Source organism: Myotis brandtii, unplaced genomic scaffold (assembly GCF_000412655.1).
Source record: "Myotis brandtii unplaced genomic scaffold, ASM41265v1 scaffold630, whole genome shotgun sequence".
In the NCBI taxonomy this organism is placed as follows: domain Eukaryota; kingdom Metazoa; phylum Chordata; class Mammalia; order Chiroptera; family Vespertilionidae; genus Myotis; species Myotis brandtii.
The window spans coordinates 802,279-821,993 of NW_005370412.1; the positions used below are offsets into that span (position 1 = coordinate 802,279).

Consider the following 19,715-nt stretch of genomic DNA (forward strand, 5'->3'; position numbering starts at 1 on the left):
CAAAAACTTTCACCCAAAACCACAGTGACCCCATTTGAGAAAATGTTTTCAATTAATAATGACAAAGGGGACTTAAGAAGTGAAGGCTTTTCGTTTCCTAAGGATAAAAGGACACGTTTCCCTTATCCCTTCGATCACTCTGTGTTCCCCTCAAAGATACGGCCTTGGCATGCTGGGACTAGGGTACCCAGGGGAGATGCCGTACCTTTGGGCATGGGCACAAGCAGATCTAGCATCTTCTGGGACAGGTGAGGCCAGATGGCCAGGGTCTCTTTCTGTAGCTCCGAGTCTAGCTGCTGCCTGTCAGCACCACCTGATAGAATAAGATAAACTATGAATAAAGAGCGCAGAGACAGAACAAGGAGGGAGTGGAGCTGCACCGGCATGGCACCGTGTATTCTCTGGGGACATCCCGGCTCTTAGTGGCAGTGGATCTTGCAATGCTGGGTCTTCCTGCTGAAGCAGCAGAACACAATGGGACTCCCATTCTCAGTAACTCAGGGACATCCTGCCCCAGAGATCTGAGGCCCCGAGACCACGGTCAGCTTCCTCACTCACTGGAGCAGCCTCCCAGGTGCTCTGTGTATCAGAGGGGAAATGAAAAGAGCCACTTGGCGACCTCTCCTGCCTCATTACAGGGACATCAATTCTTCCAGCGACTCTGGTCGGAGTGACCTGGTTTTAAACAGGATTTGGATCAGGCAAGAGCAGGAGGGCTGGAGGCCCATTGGGAAGCAGTAAACCTTTTCTCTCCTAAGTCACTGAGTTAAAAATCAGAGGAAGCAAGGCCCGCCATGACAGCACCCGCCATGGAAGCCTTCCAAGGCATTAAAGGTGCCACATAAGAAAAAAAAGGCCACAATTAAAGCTCATTTGTTGAATAAACACGTCATTCTGTCTAAACTGCTTACTATGTGCCAGACACTGAGGCTCACATACTGTTAAAGCTGAAAGGAGCCTTAGCGATGAGCAACCGCTCATTTTGCCAGGAGGCAGTGGGCAACGTTGTAGTTATTGAACCTCAGGCAGACACTAGGACCCCCGTACTGGATTTCCCGGTCTCTGCATTGTTGGAGGGGGGACAGTTCAGACATCTCTGCATGAGCCCCTCCAGAATCGCTACTCCTCGCTGGGCTCACCTTTGGCGATCTTGATGTCCAGAGCAGTCCGGATCAGAGCCATCAGGGTGGAGGTGAAGTGCACTGTCATGTCCTCAGCCACGGGCATATTCATCAGGACCAACCTCTGTGGGTGAGAGAGAGAAACAGCAGGGGGAAGACGTATCAAAAGAAACCTTGGTGAGAGGGGAAGACAAGTGCAGAGTCAAATGCAGAGACAAAAAAGAAGGGCAAGGATCCCCACCTCTCCCGACCCTACTCTCCCTACTTCGCATTGGAGGCTCATTGCTGCTGTTTTGTGCCCCCCGCCCCCCCGGAATGATGCCAAAATCCAAGGGAAGGGGACTGGTCATTCTGTAGGACTCCCACAGTCCTAAGAATGTCTTCCATAGGGACAGGAAGTGATTTCTAGGCTCAGGGAACGGAGTCAGCTCTGGGAGGGGGCTCCATTCCCTGTCAAGGTTGCTCTGTATTTCCGCGTGTCCTGTGAACACTCCCAAAGCTCAGACGGAAAGACAGGGAGGGGGAGATTTTGCTTTGCTTATCTGACTTGAAGAGACATCCTGATGCCCCCTTTTTGAGTCTTTAAGAGATGGAATTTGCCAGCACATGACTGAACATGCAGAAGTCCAGCTTATCCAATGGATGAGGTGGAGCAGGATGGGAAAGGGCAGAGACAAACACGGTCAGGTGAGAGGGGTGGGGCGCAGCGGAGAGAGCATGAGAGGAGGGTGAACGAGGCAGGAGCAGAGTGGGCAGGCCGTGTTCCCCTCCCCCAAAGGAAGGGATCACACTGAAATGGCCAAATCCACTTTCCAGAGAGTATCTTGCTTTAGGAATTCTTTCAATGTTTCCTCCAATCCCAACACGCCTTCTCTTACCAAGCTTCATCCCCAAACTTCGAAGAACTCAGGGCCACATTCCGCCATCTGGCATTTTGGAATGTGGCCATCATGAGCTAGAAGGATGCCAGCCCCTTAGCTGTGCACGAGGAGCCATGTGCTGGGGTGGATGAGGGTCCCTAAGGGCTCCGTTCCAATGAGATCCTCTCTGGGCCGCTACCACTTGGAGAAGCAGGAGAAGGTCCCCTGGAAGAACCACCAGCCTAGCAGGGAGGGATGTGTCTCTTCCTAAGGCGGGGCCTCTAAGACTCCATGGGGACATGTCATGTAATGGGATTCCACAGACATGGTGTCTCAGAGGCTCAGGCCAGTTTCTTGTTTGAATCTGAGTTTCATCTCTCTCCACTTCCTTAAGCATCTAGAAAAGTGGCAACATCGCTGTGGAGCCCCAGGCGCATGAAAGAGCTCAGTGTTCTGGGTCAGTCTCAACACCGAAGGGGAATTAGTAGTAACTATTCTTAATTGTGGAGGAAAAAAAACTCAGGCCTCAAAGCTATGAGTTCCAGAAGGACAGGTGATTCCCAATGGGCAGTGCTGCTCTATGCAAACCGGGGGGAATCCCCCCACAACTGCAGGGCCAGGCCCCCAAACTCAGTCATGCCCAGAAGGGAAATCTAATCCTGAAGGCAACTCGGCCCTCGGTCCCCCTTCCCATTGTGTCGCCCAGAGAAGTGGGCGGCGGGGCTGGTGGGCAAAGGGAGCGGCATCCCATGTCGGGGGTCCCGGGGTAGAGTCAGGTGCCTCCTTCATGTGACCTAGAAGGAACCAGGCCGCAGCCCCGTTCCACATCAGGGAAGAAGAACTTGGTTAAAAGTTTTCCTCTCTCCTGCAGCATTTCTCTTTGAGCCATGGTGAGAGCCATTTCTACACTATTTCCTTAGCTTCTCTGATGGAAGGTGCTCCTTTTCTATCTGCTCGGACAGCTGTGTGCGTAGGTGTCCTGTAGGCCACCACTCTGCCTCCTCTTAAAAGCAGACACACTACTCAACGCTCCCCTCGTAGGAAGCCACTCACAGGAAGCCACGCACTTGTCGTTAAACACAGATGACACGGAACAAAGCCCACGGTGAACAGCACTGCAAACCACCCGCTGTGTCATTTCGGGACGGCATCCTTCCGTGGACCTTCCTGACCCTTCCGTCTCATCACCTTTTTCCCTCCTCCGCCTCCCAAGCCCCGCTGCCTCCCCACGGCCTGGCCTCCCCACAGCTGGACCCCATTGTGGGTTGGTCGCTAGCCCAGAACAAAGGAAGGGGTGGTCTACCTTATAGGCCACTTTGGAGGGACATCTCTTGCCGAGGCCTAGCGGTGGTGACATGAGAGTCAGCATTTCATACATCTCAGTGTAATGGATGCGGCCACTGCTCAGGGAGGGGCGGCAGGTGGCAGGGAAAGGAAGTGGGGGAAGGAAGCCAACACAGACAGACAGATCATACGAACACGAGAGGAAAACAAAACGGAACGGACAAACAGGAAAAGAATAGGAAACCTGTTAATCAAGGCAAATCATACAGGTGACTCCATCCTGGTGCGGGTTTATATCAGCCCCACACAGACCCGGGAACGCTAGTGGCACCGCCACGGGACTCGCCTGTCCGCTCCTCCTGGCCTAGCATCACCCTACTCCCCTGGCCACGCCTTCGTCCCGTACAACACAAGCCTGTCTCCATTCCCAGGGCTGTGTGCGCGTGGTATAAACCGGATAGACGGCGCTCCGGCCGTGGGTCAGAATTTCCCGGGCTTCTCTCCTGCTCCGAACCCACGGGCGGGGCGCCGTGTATCCCTCTGTGCCGGGTGTGCAGCGGAGGCGGCGCCGTGGCAGTGGTGGGCTGTGGCTGCTGCCGGGGTCGCCGTTGCTTCCACCTGGCCCTGTGGGGGGAGTGCCCTTGTCTCGCCAGCATGTCCAGGGCGATGGCACGCTGGAGGCAGAAGGACAAAGCCAGGTGGAGGAAGAGCACCTGCATGCCATGCTGCCCTCCCACTCTCCCATCATGCGGCAGCAGGTGGCACCAGGGTCAAGTTTAAAGAGTCTCAGCAGAGGCAGCTGTTGGGCCTCCCGAGTATGGGAATCACTGTGTCACCATCCCCAGCCAGCTCCTGCCCGTCGCCTGGGGCCTCACCTTCCTGGGCCTACATCCTCTTCCAGCCTCCCCTCTGGGCTGTGCTCTGCCCCAGGGAGCCCTGCTCCCTTCTGCACCCAGCGAGGCTTCCTTATCTAGCGGGCTAGGCCTTGGATGCAGCTGGGCAGAGCCACTGGGATGTAAGCTCCCAGGGTCTGGCAGAGGAGGTCCTAGATGCCCCTGAACATGTATGTCCTTGGCTTCACAAACAACAGATCCCACTCCCCGCCCCCCCCCCAACTTCCGCCCCTCGACAGTATATGGCAGGACCCTATGGCAGGACATGTGCTCAGGAGCCCACTGCCCTCTACTGTGACCTTCCTGGCCCTTCTGAGCTACTGAATTCTTCCACACGCCCCCAAAGCGATCCCAGTTTACCTACGCTCACCTCTTGCCCTAATTCTTCATTGTTTCTCACCACCTCTTCCTACAGCTTTTATAACTGTCCAGGTGCCAGAGGGCGGGCAGAGGTAAGGTGACTGGAATCACACCTGGGGACATTATATATGGGACCATGATGCTACTTTGCTAAAAGGAGGCGTGTCTGTCTCCAGTGAGGGGAGACCAGAACTCTCTGCTTTTTAAAAAAGGTTTCTGCATTCTCTGGTTAAATGTGCAGATTACAGGGGAGTGGGAAGGATGTGTGTGTCCACCCACCAATGAGTGCATGGAGGTGAAGAAGAAAGTGAGAGGTCAAAACGGCCTTCGTTATTAAGCCCTCAGCTCTTCCTTTTCCTGCTTCCCCTCCCCTCCAACCGTGCCCTTTTCCCCAATGTAACAGCTGCTGGTTCTGGGAGGGTTGGACCTCTTTAAACTCAAAGGAAAGCAACATGAAGGTTCCCTGAGGTGGCGCGGTGGTGGGTGGGGGTGGAGCAGAACAGAGGGGGGTCCAGGTGGCACCCCATCGTCAGGCGTGGCTGGGGACTGGGAGGCAAACCTTGCAAGCCACCCTGTAGGGGCAGTTCTCTCCCAGGCCCAGAGGCGGCGAGATGACCCGCACTAATTTGTACATATCCTTATACGGGATCCTGCCACTGAAAAGGAAGCAGAAGTGGGTTAATAGGGCACTCAGAGAAGGCGGGAAAGAAACGACAGCTTAGCCACGGAGGGCGTGGCCGGAAGAGGAAGAGCAGCTCTCCTTTCCGGGGCCGGGCACAGCCGGGCCAGGAGACTGAGCACGGTGGGCACCAGAGAGGCATCGCCTTGCAACCTGCACTGCCCCCAATTTCCCATGGCAATCGAGCCCGACCAGTGCCCAACGGGACTGCCTCCTGGCCAAGGGCACCCCGGGATACCTATCCATCCGGCCCACACCTGGCCAGATGCAGGGACTGGGCCCTGGCTCGAGCGAGGCCTGGAGGAACACAGCCTGCCGCTTCACCACTGCTCTGACCGCTGTGAAGCGCGGCTGCCATGAAGTGGACGGCAGAACTGTTTGTTTTTCACAGTCACGGCCAACAGCCAGCTCCTCAGGCCCACGTGTCGGGCGGCGAGGAAGTCCGCGTCTGCGAGACACACATTGCCCATTAGCTAATTAGCGAGGAGCACAGTTGGCACGAGGGACGCTGCAAAGGGCTGTGCTTCTCTCTCTGGCAGATTTGTCTTGAGCTGGGCAAGCTCCCTCCCCACCCCCCGCCCCTCGGGGAGCCTGCCCAGAGCGGTGCTCAGACAACAGCCCTGTCCCCTGCTCCACGCCACTGCCCAGCTCACAGGCAGCTCGGTCTGATCCAGTCAGAATTCCAGGAACTATGAGACCTGTCTTGCCAACCCCCGTCCCCATGAGCCTGCTGCAGAGTTATGCTTCCTGTAAAAAGTACAGAATCAACAGTTGATTCGTTTTCAGTGGCTAAAGCATCTGATCCGTAGGCCAGGACAAGAAAGCAATAGCCAGAGGTCTGGACACATCCTGGTGTGATCAGCGGCTCCGCCTCCGAGCACCACGCCTCCCAGCAGCCACGTGGAGACCGGGCCTTTGCCCCAGCTCCGCTCTTTCTGCCGGGTCTTGATTTTGGTGTTGATTCATCCTCCTCCTCTTCCAAAGAGCAGCTCATCAGTCCTTGGGAGGAGGTTAATCTGTCCATCTGTTTTTCTTACTGTGGATGGTTGGTTCTGCTATCTAGAGGCTGGTGGTCTCTGGAACCCGTAGCAGCCTTCTCTTTGAAGACACTGACTCACTCTATCTTTGTCAGTCCCTCCGCCCCCATCTCATAGACAAGGCCAATGAAACTCTAACCAGAACACATCAACACCATGAATCTCAAAGCAGACAGAAGAGGTTTTCTTTTTCCTGTTTGCTCTCTCACAGCTCATGCATCTAAGTCTCAGGAGTAGTCCTCATGGCATTGTTTCTTCCCAGCAGCTGGAATGAGTGCGGAGGGACAGGTTTAATGGACAGGGCATCTGGGTCGCGAGATCATGTGAATCCACAGGGAGCTGGGGTTTCTGAGAGCCAAGGCCGGCTGAGGGAGGCCAGGTGGGCAGTGACTGCCTTTGCTAGTGGCTCAGGCTCCCAATCCGATGGCCGTCCATGCTTTACAGATCGATAGTCCGCACTTTCCAGTCACTTTCCTACATGGTTATTGCCAATGATAGTAACAGTTACGCACAACCAGCCTTCGAGGTTGGTATCCACTGAGCCAAACCGGTTTCGGCTCGAGGTTGGTATCGTTATCACCATTTTACAGGTGAGGACACTCGGAGTGGTTAAGGGCCTTGTCCAAGGCCACGGAGCTGACAGATGCAGGCCTGGCTGCATTCCCCTCCAACACCCCACCCTGGGCTTTCTAATCAGCCGACTACTAGAAAGTAAGCCCAGAAGGTAAAAGCCCACTGCTCAGCCATTGGAACAGGAATGGACTTAGAGAACACTGTGCCCGAAGTCACTACTAATTGCTGAGGGGAGGAGGACTTCTGATTCAGAGTTCTAACCTGTAACACAGTGGCCCAAGTTCAACAGCCTCGGGGAAGGACAGATTTGGGGAAGAGTCTCAGATGGGGAAGGGGTTCCAGGTGGAAGCGACATGGCCCGTTCCTGCGAAGGATGGCATTCCTTGTGGTATTTTCAGAGGGGGCCAGAGAGGATAGACTGGTGAGATTAAGTCCCCAAAGCGAAGATGACATGGGACAGGAAAGAGCCTGGGAGTGAGCACTCACAGGACTCTCACCCGTCTTCAGCCACGAGGGCCCAAAGGTTGCCCTTGAACTCTAAAGCAGGGATGGGCAAACCTTTTCTGTAAAGGCTCACAGAGGAAATAGTATTGAATTTGAGGGCTATACAGTCTCTGTCATAACCACTCAAGCCTGCCTTGTAGTGCGACAGCAGCCTCGGGCAACCCACAAACGAGTGAGCATGGCTGGGAAACCGGCATTGGGCCCCATCTAGACCCTGGGCGGGCGTCGCCAACCCTGCTCTAAAGCCAGAGGGCATGACATCGCCGAAGAACTCCTGGACAGTGAAAGAGAATGGGAGGTATCCCCACAAACTCCTAACATTTAACTCAGTTTCATGCAATAGAATCCACAAGGGATCAGTCGGAAGGGCAACCTGCTTGCTTTCGTGTATACCTTCTGTTTTCTCACACTGGACCTTTTGAGAGGGATGAGAGGCATGGATCACTCCTGTCACTGACCGTGGTGGCCAGACGTCCGATTGGCCCAGAAAACCCTGGTCAACCCCGGTGATGACTCAACCATTAGACAGGAAAAGAAGCTCCTCTGGGGATTGAACCCAAACACTCTGAGGTAGGACAGTGTGATGAGATTGGCAAAGAAAGGGACAGCCTGTCACCGAAGGAAAGAGAGAGAAAGGGACAGAGAAAAGCTATGTCTGATACCAGAGCCACGCTGAGGACCCGGCCTCTTCAACGGGCCACAGGCAAGAGGAGTGCCCTCTCCTGTAACAGGCAAGCATTTGGGTGGCTCTAATGCCAACCTCTTCCTTGAGAACTTGGTGGCCTCTCATATAGGCCTCAGTGGGTTGGCCGAGTGGCCTACTCACCATGCAGCTCTGTCGTATTCTGCCCAGACGCGGACAAACTCATCCAAGTGGTGAGGCCCCAGGATGGACGAGTCCCGAGTCAGGTACTCGAAGTTGTCCATGATGACGGCCACGAACAGGTTGAGCATCTGGAGGGCACGAGGGGAGGGAAGAAAAGTTAGGGGAACCCCAAAGCAGAAAAACAGGCTTCAAGGCCAATCGACAATTCTGAAGTTTGTAAGGCTGAAGGCCCCGACCAAAGCCTGTTGATCTTGCTAAATGTGTTGCATTTGTGTTATCTGTGCCACAAATTTTGTTGTGCGAACAGCATTATTTCAGTTTTCTATTTGAAAAGCATTGTTATATGTTCCATTTATTTAATTGTTACTGGAAAAGCGAGGGAGCAGCAGCGACAACATGCTCCAAGGCTGGAGAAAACCAAGGCCTGACGCCCACGCTCCCTTCCAGCCCCTCCCCCACCCTTGCTCCACCAAAGGAGCCAACAGAACTGGTGAGACCTCTCAGAGCCCACACCATGGCTTACTGCGTGCCGACTTGAAGCTATCTTTGGCTCCTGAGTGGCTTCCAAGACCCTGTTCTCCCACTTGCTTGCTCAACAACATTTATTGTCCACCCCCTGTATTCCAAACAGACACCCAGATGCAGGGGGTGGAGGTAAGGAAGTTCCCATCTAATAACTAGTCAGAGAGACTGCTGGCCCATCCTACTAACCCCGTGGTTGGCAAACTGTGGCTCACGAGCCACATGCGGCTCTTTGGCCCCTTGAGTGTGGCTCTTCCTAAGCCTTAGGAGTACCCCAATTAAGTTAATAACAATGTACCTACCTATATAGTTTAAGGTTAAAAAATTTGGCTCTCAGTAGAAATTTCAATCATTGTACTGTTGACATTTGGCTCTGTTGACTAATGAGTTTGCCAACCACTGTACTAACCAATCAGAGAGACTGCTGGCCCATCCTACTAACTAGTCAGAGAGACTGCTGGCTCATCCTACTAACCAGTCAGAGAGACTGCTAGCCCATCCTACTAACTAGTTAGAGAGAGGACTGGCCCATCTACTAACCAGTCAGAGAGACTGCTGGCCCATCTAATAACCAATCAGAGAAAATGCTGGCCCATCCTACTAACCAGTCAGAGAGACTGCTGGTCCATCTAATAACCAATCAGAGAAAATGCTGGCCCATCCTACTAACCAGTCAGAGAGACTGCTGGCCCATGTACTAACCAGTCAGAGAGACTGCTGGCCCATCTACTAACCAGTCAGAGAGACTGCTGGCCCATCATACTAACCAGAGAGACTGCTGATGCATCCTACTAACCAGTCTTCCTCCCTCCCTTCCTGCCTGCCTGCCCCCCTCCCTCCCTTCCTCCCTCCACCTAGAATGTACTAGTAAGTGGACGACTGAAGGTTTAGCCTCAAGAGGATGAGGGACAGCCCTGGAGGTAAAGGAGCAGAAAGTCTGGAGTGCTAACCGCTGTGGAGCCACCATCATGAGCCCGCACTGCCTCCCTCCAGATTTGCTGGTGCGTGAGGGAAAGAAACATCCCTCTGGGTTAAGCCACTGTTACTCAGTTGTCTCATGCAGCTGCACCTGATCCTAGCACGGCCTCTCTGTCTGCCTCTGAGACTGGAGCCACAGTGAATATATATGCAATGGCTGCGTGGGTTACAGAGGGTTTTCCACGTATCCACACATCTTGTACACTCCTTTCTTGGTACCTATTATTCATGGTAACAAACACTCTTAGGTATTTATTATTGCTTTACGTTTGCCTATAGTCTTGTATAATGGTGTGCACATTCACACCTATTCTTTGTTTTAATGCTTGCCCTGCGTTTTCATGTGGCAGCTTTCATCGTATCAGCCCTTCCAGGACCCAGCGCTTCCCACACACACTGGCATCCTTGGCTCTAAGCGCACGGCCTGGCACATCCCGCCCACTGGTACATCCCTCCGGGTGGCTGCGTGGGGCTGAGAAGCTGTGCGACTCGCCCAAGGTCACAAAGTCACTCTCCTGCGGGGCTGAGATTTGAAAGCGGATCCTCTCAGACTGAATACAGCGTGAATTTAAAAATAACAGTAGCGTGAATTATGCAGCACCCTCCATCTCAAAATTCTACCAGTGCCTTTAGAGTCGCTAATGAATTTTCCAGTTATATCTCTGGTTTCTTTTAAATATTTATTATTAAACATTTACACCATGTAGGATAAAACTGTGATGTCTACATGTCCTTCCACACGCCCCATTTCACCCCATCTGAGTGCTGAGACCCCTGTATGCCTTTCAGCCTTTGATGGAGGGACCATAACAGCTTTTTAATGACACTCAGTACAAACGTGCTGACCATGTGAGTGAATCAACTGATAAAACACTGGAGGCACAGAAGAGAAAGGATTTACCAGGGGTTACAACAGATTTAACCTGAAGTTCACTGCTCTATTCACCGAGCTCTACTCCACCCAGGAAACCGCCCACCTTTCCAGGGCATTGCTTTAGTTTTCGGTTCTGGTACAGCCGGTGCCTCGCCTTTTAATGACCACTCAGTACAAATGTGCTGAATATGTGAATGAATCAACTTAAAACTCCAATATCATTCAAAATTGCTTTTCAGTTATTTTCATTAGATGTTCCACTTCCATATTTCTAAATGGGATACTGTTTTGTTTTTCTTTTTAAAATCTCCTGCAGGGAGTTTACTAAAACACATGCATCTGCTCACTAAATAACACTCTCATTATCAAGTCCTTTTCCCTCCTGTCCTACAGCAGCAGCAAAGCCCAGAACTCAATGTGGGCTACTAACATGGGCTACTAACTCTCTGTCCGTCCCCTCCCAGTCCCTCTCGGTCTAGCTGCAAGCCGCTTCCCCACACCCGAGAGATGGACAGGTGGCAAGTCCCCCAAGGATCACGTTAGAGGCAGAAATGGCTGGATGAGAGACAATTCATTCACTTTGGGATGTCTGGCCATGAAACTGCCCACTTTCCCAGGGAACTGCTTGAGCTTTTGATTCTTGTACAGTCAGTGGCATTAGCATCGAAGCTGAGCTAAGGGATGTCAGGGTGGCCACAAACACAGGACTGGCCATCACTGATTTAGCAGGGGCACCTCAATCATCATCCATCATCCTGTTTATCCCCACTGGTCAGATTATGCAGCACAGAGATTTCTGGATGAAAGAATGAAGGGGCACTTGAGCCCCTCACTATTTTGTAAGCAGGTGTGCTCCACAGATATCACTCAATGTTCACTAATACCGGAAGCGATTAGATCCTCTCATGTCAAGCTGGCCACTGTCACTAAACATCTATATATATAAAAGTCAAGCAACCAGAACGACTGGAATGACCAGAATGACCGGTCGCTATGACACGCACTGCAGTGGCCAACTAGCTGGATCGGGGCCCCAATGGGCCCCCCAAATCTCCTGAGGCCCCTCCCCCAGGCCAGCCCCACCCCCAATGGGACCTCACCACCACGATTGGCCCATGTCACCTCTCCCCAGTCAGCTCCATCCCTGATCAGTGCCCCCATTCTAATCAGGGGCAGAGGCAGCCAGCCAACCACACATGACCCCTCCCCCAGGCCGCTGGCCCCTGATTGGCCACCCCCACCCCATTCGGGGACACCAGCCTCCAGGGGCCCCCCCACCCCCTCCCAGCCGGCCCAGCCCCAAAGGGCTGGGCCACATTTCGGGTTAAGGGCACAAGGCTACTCACCAAGAAGGAGCAGAAGAAGATGAAGGAGACAAAGTAAACGTAGGCCAGATCGGTGCCACAGCGTTCGTTCTCGTTCTGCCCGGAGGGCGCCGTGGTGTCGGGCTCACAGCCTTTCTCCCCGAGGCACGACAGCATTATCTCCTGCCAGGCCTCGCCTGTGGCACTCCTGAGCCCAGAAGACATTTTGGTGATTAGTGGCAGGTCTGCATGTCCGGTCCTCTCCTTGGCCTTCTCTCCCAATTCACCCACCCCTTCCTCTGGCCATAGGCCCAACGGCTTTGCCTAGTACTCGTGGCTCTCGTGCTTTCCATGCAGAGATGGAGCGTGCCAATGAGTCTCTCTCGGGTTCTGCCACCTCACCCACTGCTTCCCTGTTTTTGGAAGAATCTCTGCTGATCGTGATGGGACATTCTGGGACCCCACACACCCGGCCAGCCAAGGTTTCAGGCCTTAACTGGAATTTGACCTGCAGGAAACTGTCCTCGCCTTCCCCCTCTCAGAGTCCCAAAGGACAAGCTGAAGCTGCAATTTGCAAATTCACTACTGAGTTAGAGGTGACCCCCCTGCTGCCCCCACCCCACTGCCATCCTGCTGGGAGCGGAGCAAGGGCAGTGAAGAGGCACAGACAGTGGAAGAGAAGACCAACTCTGTCCCCTCGGTGGAGGGCTAGGCTACAATAGTTCCGCGTCCAGGCACCTGAAGAGTAGCATGAGGGACCCAAAGAAACTCCGGAAGTTGTTGTGCCGGTTGATGTGACTCTCCTCATCCAACTTTATGTTTCCAAATACCTGGAGGAGAAAACAACAGAAAGCAATGAGCAGGGCGGAGCTGTGACAGGCACCCGGCGCATGGACATGACATGCAGAGTTGGCACATCCACACGCGTGGCTCCTCCTGATGGCCTCGCCCTGAAGCAGACAACCCACACCCAGACAGGCTGGTGGGCCCTGTGCCCAAACCCGATAAGCAGGCGGGAAAAGAAGACCGTAGAAGGCAAGATCTGGGAAATCTTCCACCTGTCTATCGTTCCTCCCACACCTAATTTGGTCTTTTTATTTCCATGGCACCTGTCACCATGGCACTCACCGTGTGCCTGCCACAGACATCACCCATCACGGAGTCTCTGCCTGTCCGGGGAGTGCTGATGGGGGCATCCGGATCTGCAGATGTGACTATGGCTTGGGAAGATGCTGCCCTCAAGTGCACAAGCAGTTTAGGTCAGAGAGGGGCATCGCTGTCTTCCTTGGCTGTGTTCCTACCCAGAGAGTCCGTCTGTCTGTAAACTACCGTCCCCGAGGATGGGCTCACACAAAGCAAGTCCAGGCCAGAGGGATGAAGAGAGTCAGGACAACGGACGCTCGGAAGAGGAAGACGGCAACAGGTTTGGGCAGATCTGGCTACCGAGTGAGTTTACTAATCTGCCCTTGGTCGCTGGGCTTAGAATGTGGTCACCAGGCAAATTCACATGAAAAAAGAGGGAAAATCCAGAGCACTTCATCTGCAGACACCGAATAAGGATGAGCTCTCCAACACACTGCTGCCCGGAGCCACGGTCACCCAAGGTCTCTTCAGATGAGAAGGTGCCCTTCCATAGGCACTTCCCTTCCCAGTTGCGCTTCCGACATCAGGGTCTGGTCTCGCAAATCACCGTTTGCACAACTGAAGGCTCACAGGTTGCTTTCCCAGCCATTTGAGACAAATTTCAGCCTATATCTAACATCTCTCCATTTATCTAATAGCTGCTGAATGCAACATATTCCCCCCATAACAGTTTTCAGAATGTGCAATTGAGGAACAAGCTCTGCCCCCAGCTATTTTGCTCGGATAACTCCCACTGACACCTGCTTTGGGAATGTGTTCTGAACGTTGCTTCTCAAAACCCAAATACTACTTGTCTCTCGGGGAGAATGGAGGGGGCAGGCCAGGCAGGGAAGTGGGAAGGAGGAAGATGAGAAGGTAGAGAACCCCCAAACAGACAAATAGCAGCCCTGAAAAAATCCCAAACAATCCAATCTAATTCTGGATGCCCCAGGAGGAAGCTGTTAGGACCCCTCGCCTGTGTTCGCATCTCTCTCTCTCTCTCTCTCTCTCTCTCTCTCTCTCTCTCTCTCTCTCTCTTGTCCTCCTGGCTCAGTATCCACGGTTTATCCCTGATTCACCACATACACGTGTACTTTCTCCCTTCTCCAATCATGACCTGGTTTGAGGGCTCAGAATCCACGGTTTATCCCTGATTCACCACATACACATGTACTTTCTCCCTTCTCCAATCATGACCTGGTTTGAGGGCAGGCCAAGAATTTGCATGAGGTATGTGTATAAACTTATACCAAATGTTCTCCAAGAAAATTTTCAAGCCAAAAACGTGTATTTATTGTGAAGGTGGTCTTTCAAATTGTTTCCACTTTATTTTTTTTTGCTTTTCACTCAGTCCTTGTCACTAACCCAAATCTCGTATATCAAATGGGTACAGAGGAGAAAGAAGGGATGCTGAGACCATCAGAAACTGACTGAACGTATAGGCTTATGTCCTTTCACTTGGACTCACAGACCTGTAGAACCAGGCAGGACCTGTGAAGCTGTGTATCCAACTCCTCTACGGGACTGCTGAGGGTGTTAAGCCCAGAGAGGTTCGGTCACTTGACCAAGTTTGCACAGCTGGCCAGCGGTGGAGCTGAGGCTGAAAGCCTCACCTCTAAGGACCTGCAGCCCAGAGCGCTTTTCCAGACCCAGCAAGTTACTCCTTCCTTCCACGTTCAGATTCCTCTGCAAACTCTCTTCTCCCAAGATGACTCTGAAAGTTCAGAGTAACAGTCCTTCCCATACAGACATCTTGTTGCGTTTACCTCTCTAATGCTCTGTCTACTGTCCTTCTGCCTTTGTTATGACAATATGAGATGCAATCTTTCTAGTTAGGAGCTTTGCATCTCTCTCTTGCTCTCTCTCATGTGTGTATGTACATATGTGTGCACGCATACACACACACACACACACACGAAGAGAGAGGGTAAGGACATACATTTAGCACAGTGCCTGCCACACTCAGGAAGTTGAGTAATGGTAAACAGCATTATCACCATTTTCAGTAGTATTAATAACCAGTTAGTATGGGAGATGGTGTAATTCTAGTTTACTTTGTTTGAAAATGAAAAAGGTAGTAAGAACTATTTTCCAGCATAAGCCAAAAAGAATGTAATTTTATCAAGTTCCATTTGGCTGTTCAAGAAGATTTTAATTCGAGATCCAAATATTCGGAAGTTCCAAGGGACTTAATAGAAGTCGTCAAGGCAATCTTCAAGGTCGCTGGAGTTAGCTTCTACCACACCCCGGACTTCACCGTTAAACCCCTGCTGACCTGTCCTCCGTGAAGGAGATCTCATTACTTCTCAGCCAAGTCTCACACTTTCTGACACTTGGCTTCTATCATATAAACTCTCCAGTAATGGGGTTAGAAGATGAACAAAATCCAGAAGCGCAGGCGCGAGAGAGGAGTAAAAGGGAGAGCCTCTCAGAGGGGCTCCGGAGGGGGCTGCTGACTGGGCAGGCCTGGGAGACGTGGCCAGCGGCTCCAGATGGCAGGTGCTGTGGAGGGGACAGCTGGCAGGCCGTCCAAAGGTGGCCAGCCTGCCTGACTGCAGGGGACTGCCGCTTGGCTGAAGTTCTGTGCTGGGGCTTAGTCTCCCCACCTCCAAGTCAGAGAGTTAGTCCCGGAAACAAGCAGAGAGCCTGTGTCCCCAGCGGGTAGGTCCATGGGCTGCTGCTGTGTGTTTTCAGCAGGAGCCCACACACCCTAAATGACAGTTGCCTGTGAGAGACCTTTTGGCCTCTTCCGCTTGACGGGCCTTTGGCAACTGTAGGGATATCCGGGGTGGGAACCTGAGCTCCTCTTCTCAATTCCCAAACCGGGAAGGATGTGTAACCAGCCAGCTGCACGGCCCTTTGAGAAGAACTAGCTGGAATGTGGCCCGTGGCCCTAGGGCAGTGGTTCTCAACCTTCTGGCCCTTTAAATACAGTTCCTCATGATGTGACCCAACCATAAAATGATTTTCGTTGCTACTTCCTAACTGTAATGTTGCTACTGCTATGAATCGTAATGTAAATATCTGATATGCAGGATGGTCTTAGGCCACCCCTGTGAAAGGGTCGTTCGACCGCCAAAGGGGTTGAGAATGCTGGTCTAGGGTTTGGCATGCTGCCCAGAACCTGACACGCTGTTCCCTGGGGTGAGTTTCAGGTTGTAAATCTCAGCCATTCAGGATTTTACTAAGCCATATTCTGTGTCACTGTATACAGGAGATCAGCCATTGACCTTTAAGGCCTGGCTCCAATACCTGAGACCCTGAGCAGTGGATCAGCATGAGCCCTGCCCCCTCCTTAGTCTCCTGGGCACCCTCTGGCCAAGAACACTGGTGCCACCTTTGCTGTGGTTTGTTGTTGGAAGTCCAGCTGCTGTAAGTCATCACTATGGTCTCACAATCTCAGATGAAGCCCCTGTACCAGACCACCCTGCCTACCTGGGCAACCTGAGTGGGGAAGCCGGCACCTGGGAAATTCCCAAGGTCACATGGCAACAAGACCTTGGGAGCCTGCCCCTTTAACGCAACCCCAGTCCTGAGTGCTCAGTGAGCCAGAGACAGTCTGGGCCACAACCACCCTGACCAGGCCCCGCGCGCGCCCCCGCTCACCTGCATCCCAATGATGGCATAGATGAAGAACAGCATGGCAATCAAAAGGCAGACGTAGGGCAGGGCCTGGAAGGAAAGCAGAGATATGACCGGGAGTTCAAAGGCAGGCAGCTCCCCGGCTCAACGGCCTGCAGTCACTGGCAGTAAAGGAGTCTTGTCTGGAGGCTGACGTATGCAGACTCTGGGGCTGTGTCCCTGGGGCTGCCCTGTTTCGGGGTGCCATACTTTGCAGATGTCCACATCCTCTGACAGAGATGGAAGCTGTTGGCCACAGGGAGGCTCGGAATTTACCTCCTGTCCAGAATATTCCCTCACCTGGAGTGTGGCCCGGATCTCCAAGGAGAGCTGGGAAAATTCCTGGGCCTGGGGCTCATCCCACTTTGCACAACAGAATATTAATAATGTGGGCCACTGTGATGCAAACTACACAGCAAGCATCCTGCCCTGGCTCCAATCCTAGTGTTACCCTTTCCCATTCCCCCACTCAATGCGAAGCCCATGAGAAGAATCTATAAACAAACTCAAATCCTGGGGTCTCGGTTGTTTGTCAGTTCCTAGAAGGCTCCTTCATCCTCTGAGAAAACATCTATTCCCAAAGTTTTAGGTTCCTGATATTCCCATACGTGTCCTGTAAAATCCCCAAACGCCTTTTAGGTGTCAGCCACCACCAAGCCCTGTCCAAAATCAGGCGGCACAAAGTTCCACACTAGGCAAGCGAACTGCTGCTTAGGGATGACATCTCAGTTACGGGGGTGAAGGGGGCGAGGGAAGGAAATGTAAGGCAGGAGACTGCCCTGGGCGGCTGGGCGCATGCGCACAGGGCAGTTGGGTTCGGGGGCCAGGGTGGGCATGGTAATTCTGCGGTGATCTCAGTGCTGACGTGCAAATCCCTCTTCTTTATCGTCCAGGAAGCTCCCCAAAAGGCGGCACAACTAACTGTGCGTCTCCACTCTATCTTGAGTGTGGACAGTGCAGATCCCAGGGGATCAATTCCAGGCTTTCAGCCGGCAGGAGCCACAGGGCTCACCAACAGATCTCACCACATGGAGAGCCCTGGGAGACTCTGGGAATGTGAGTAAAGGGTAAAAGTTGGTGGGAGAACCCCCTCTCCAATGAGTGCTGACTCCCGAGATCTGTGGGTTGCATTTCGAGGGGCTATGGGATACTCCCTCTGCTGAAAGGAGAGAGTAGGGAGGCAGGTTGCTTGCCACCTGGGTGTGCTACCTTCTACCAACTTCTATGTTCACCTCCTGCCCTTATTCTACCTTCTCTCCTCCAAGGGCTCCAGGCCCTAGTTCATCTCTCCCTTCCCACAGCTTTGGAGAGAGGACTGAAGATTCATTCTGATCTCTTCTTTATCACCTCATAAATGCCAATGCAGTAGTGCAGACCTGGGCTGAGCTCAGGGCTGGGAGGGTGGGGACAGGCAGTGGCATGCTGTTTTATATTGTGTGGCCCCTGCTGTGTATTTGCAGAGGCAGCCTTTGTTTGCCAACGTTGGGAAAACAACTTTTATGCCTGTCCCAGGACTGTTCCAAAATGGAAACACCTACCCGTCACAGTGTCACCTGTCTTCACCAGTGTGTGTATTCACCGAAATAAGCCAACCATTTGGCCATCAATTTTTGACAGGCTTTTTCTTTGCCCTACATAGTGTTCAGTTTTAACAGAGAAATGGTGATCATGATAATATGACAGGCTGACACATAGTTCTTAAGAGATTCAAGAACAAATGATAGCTTGTTGGGGTGGCTTCTAGAGAAAAAGGTTTTAAGAGCATCTGGTTTCAAATTCTAAATCTGAATTCACCTGAGACTCGTAGTAAATTCTCGCTAAGGTTTTAGATTTCCCCTCTGCCAGTCAGCTTTGGAAACGTGGTTTTCCAAAGGCCTCCGTGGGAGCTATCACATCAAACAGTTACTCTGGATACAGTAAGAATGTCAAAGGTTGCTCCTAGGAGTCTGAGTGAACGTCCTTATGACTGGCCTCACATCTCACACCTCAAGCTCATGGGTCCCGGATGGAGAAGTGAATCAATGATGAGAGTGAAGGATAAGAAACTGCAAACTCTTTATCACAACTTGGACTTAAAAGATAAGTGTGGGCAAAAGAGGGTGCACTGTGACATCCTTTGGAGTTAATAAAGCTATTGTAAATAATCATAACCTGCATGTCTTTTTCCATACAAACAACTGTAAACCTAATTTTGTCCACCCCATATATAAATAATTAAAACAAAGAAGACAATTCTGTGATTTCTTATCTTTCAATCATTGAATAGCATCAAATTCATTTTTAAAACACAGTCATGGAAAAGCTTGTTTTTGTATAAGAGGAAAATAGTAGGCATTTGAATACTATTTAGGCCCCCTGAACCTTAAAAATAACTAATTATGGCCCTAGCTGGTTTGGCTCAGTGGATAGAGCGTCGGCCTGCAGACTGAAAGGTCCCAGGTTTGATTCCAATCAAGGGTACATGCCCAGGTTGTGGGCTCAATCCCCAGTATGGTGTGTGCAGGAGGCACCCAATCAGTGATTCTCTCTCATCATTGATGTTTCTATCTCTCCTTCTCCCTCTCTGGAATCAACAAAAATATATATTTTTTAAAAAGCTTCCCTTAAAAAACAACAACTAATTATGGTATTTGCTAGGGACTGAAGATATTTAAATAGGTTTGGAAACTTCTTTTACTGGAAGTCTCTGCCATTAAAGTGGGTCTCAGGTATTGGTATTTCACTTACACTTAATTACACATACACCTCTGTACGTTCCAAAGATGCTCCCCGTGTTACCCTTGCCAGGCATCCTGTCGGTATACAGGACACAGAGGCAATCGTGAGCACGCCACACACCCAGTGGCTCAGGAAACACACTGATGAAGACGTGCTGGGACTCGTCTTGCTATAAAACAGACCTCAAGGAGTCCTGTTCTGTGAGATAAAGCCACTGTCACGTCCCTGAAAATGCAGAGGGTAAGTGACTACAGGTGGCTGGCTCTATACATGGACAGGGTTTTGGAATGCCTCCTCAGATAAGCTCCCTGCCTCAGTGGACAGAAGAGATAACTGAGTTACAAAGTTGAGGTGGTTTTCTAGAATGAGATGCTATCCGGTTAGACATAAGCTGCCCGCTGCGCGGCCGAGCCGTGCTGTGTGTATCTAGTGCTCCTGA

At 52.0% G+C, this 19,715-nt stretch overlaps 1 protein-coding gene across 1 annotated transcript in view; it reads right to left on the reverse strand.

The window, feature by feature from the left end:
- CACNA1E (calcium channel, voltage-dependent, R type, alpha 1E subunit) overlaps positions 1 to 19,715 on the reverse strand; it is a 340,306-nt gene that overhangs the window by 18,744 nt on the left and 301,847 nt on the right. The window contains exons 35-41 of the mRNA XM_005880270.2: positions 16,544 to 16,609; positions 12,554 to 12,645; positions 11,858 to 12,023; positions 8,138 to 8,265; positions 3,285 to 3,381; positions 1,140 to 1,245; positions 206 to 313 (exon numbers count right to left, since the gene is read on the reverse strand). Of these exons, the coding sequence (XP_005880332.1) occupies positions 206 to 313; positions 1,140 to 1,245; positions 3,285 to 3,381; positions 8,138 to 8,265; positions 11,858 to 12,023; positions 12,554 to 12,645; positions 16,544 to 16,609 (763 nt within the window). The remainder of the gene's footprint in view (positions 1 to 205; positions 314 to 1,139; positions 1,246 to 3,284; positions 3,382 to 8,137; positions 8,266 to 11,857; positions 12,024 to 12,553; positions 12,646 to 16,543; positions 16,610 to 19,715) is intronic.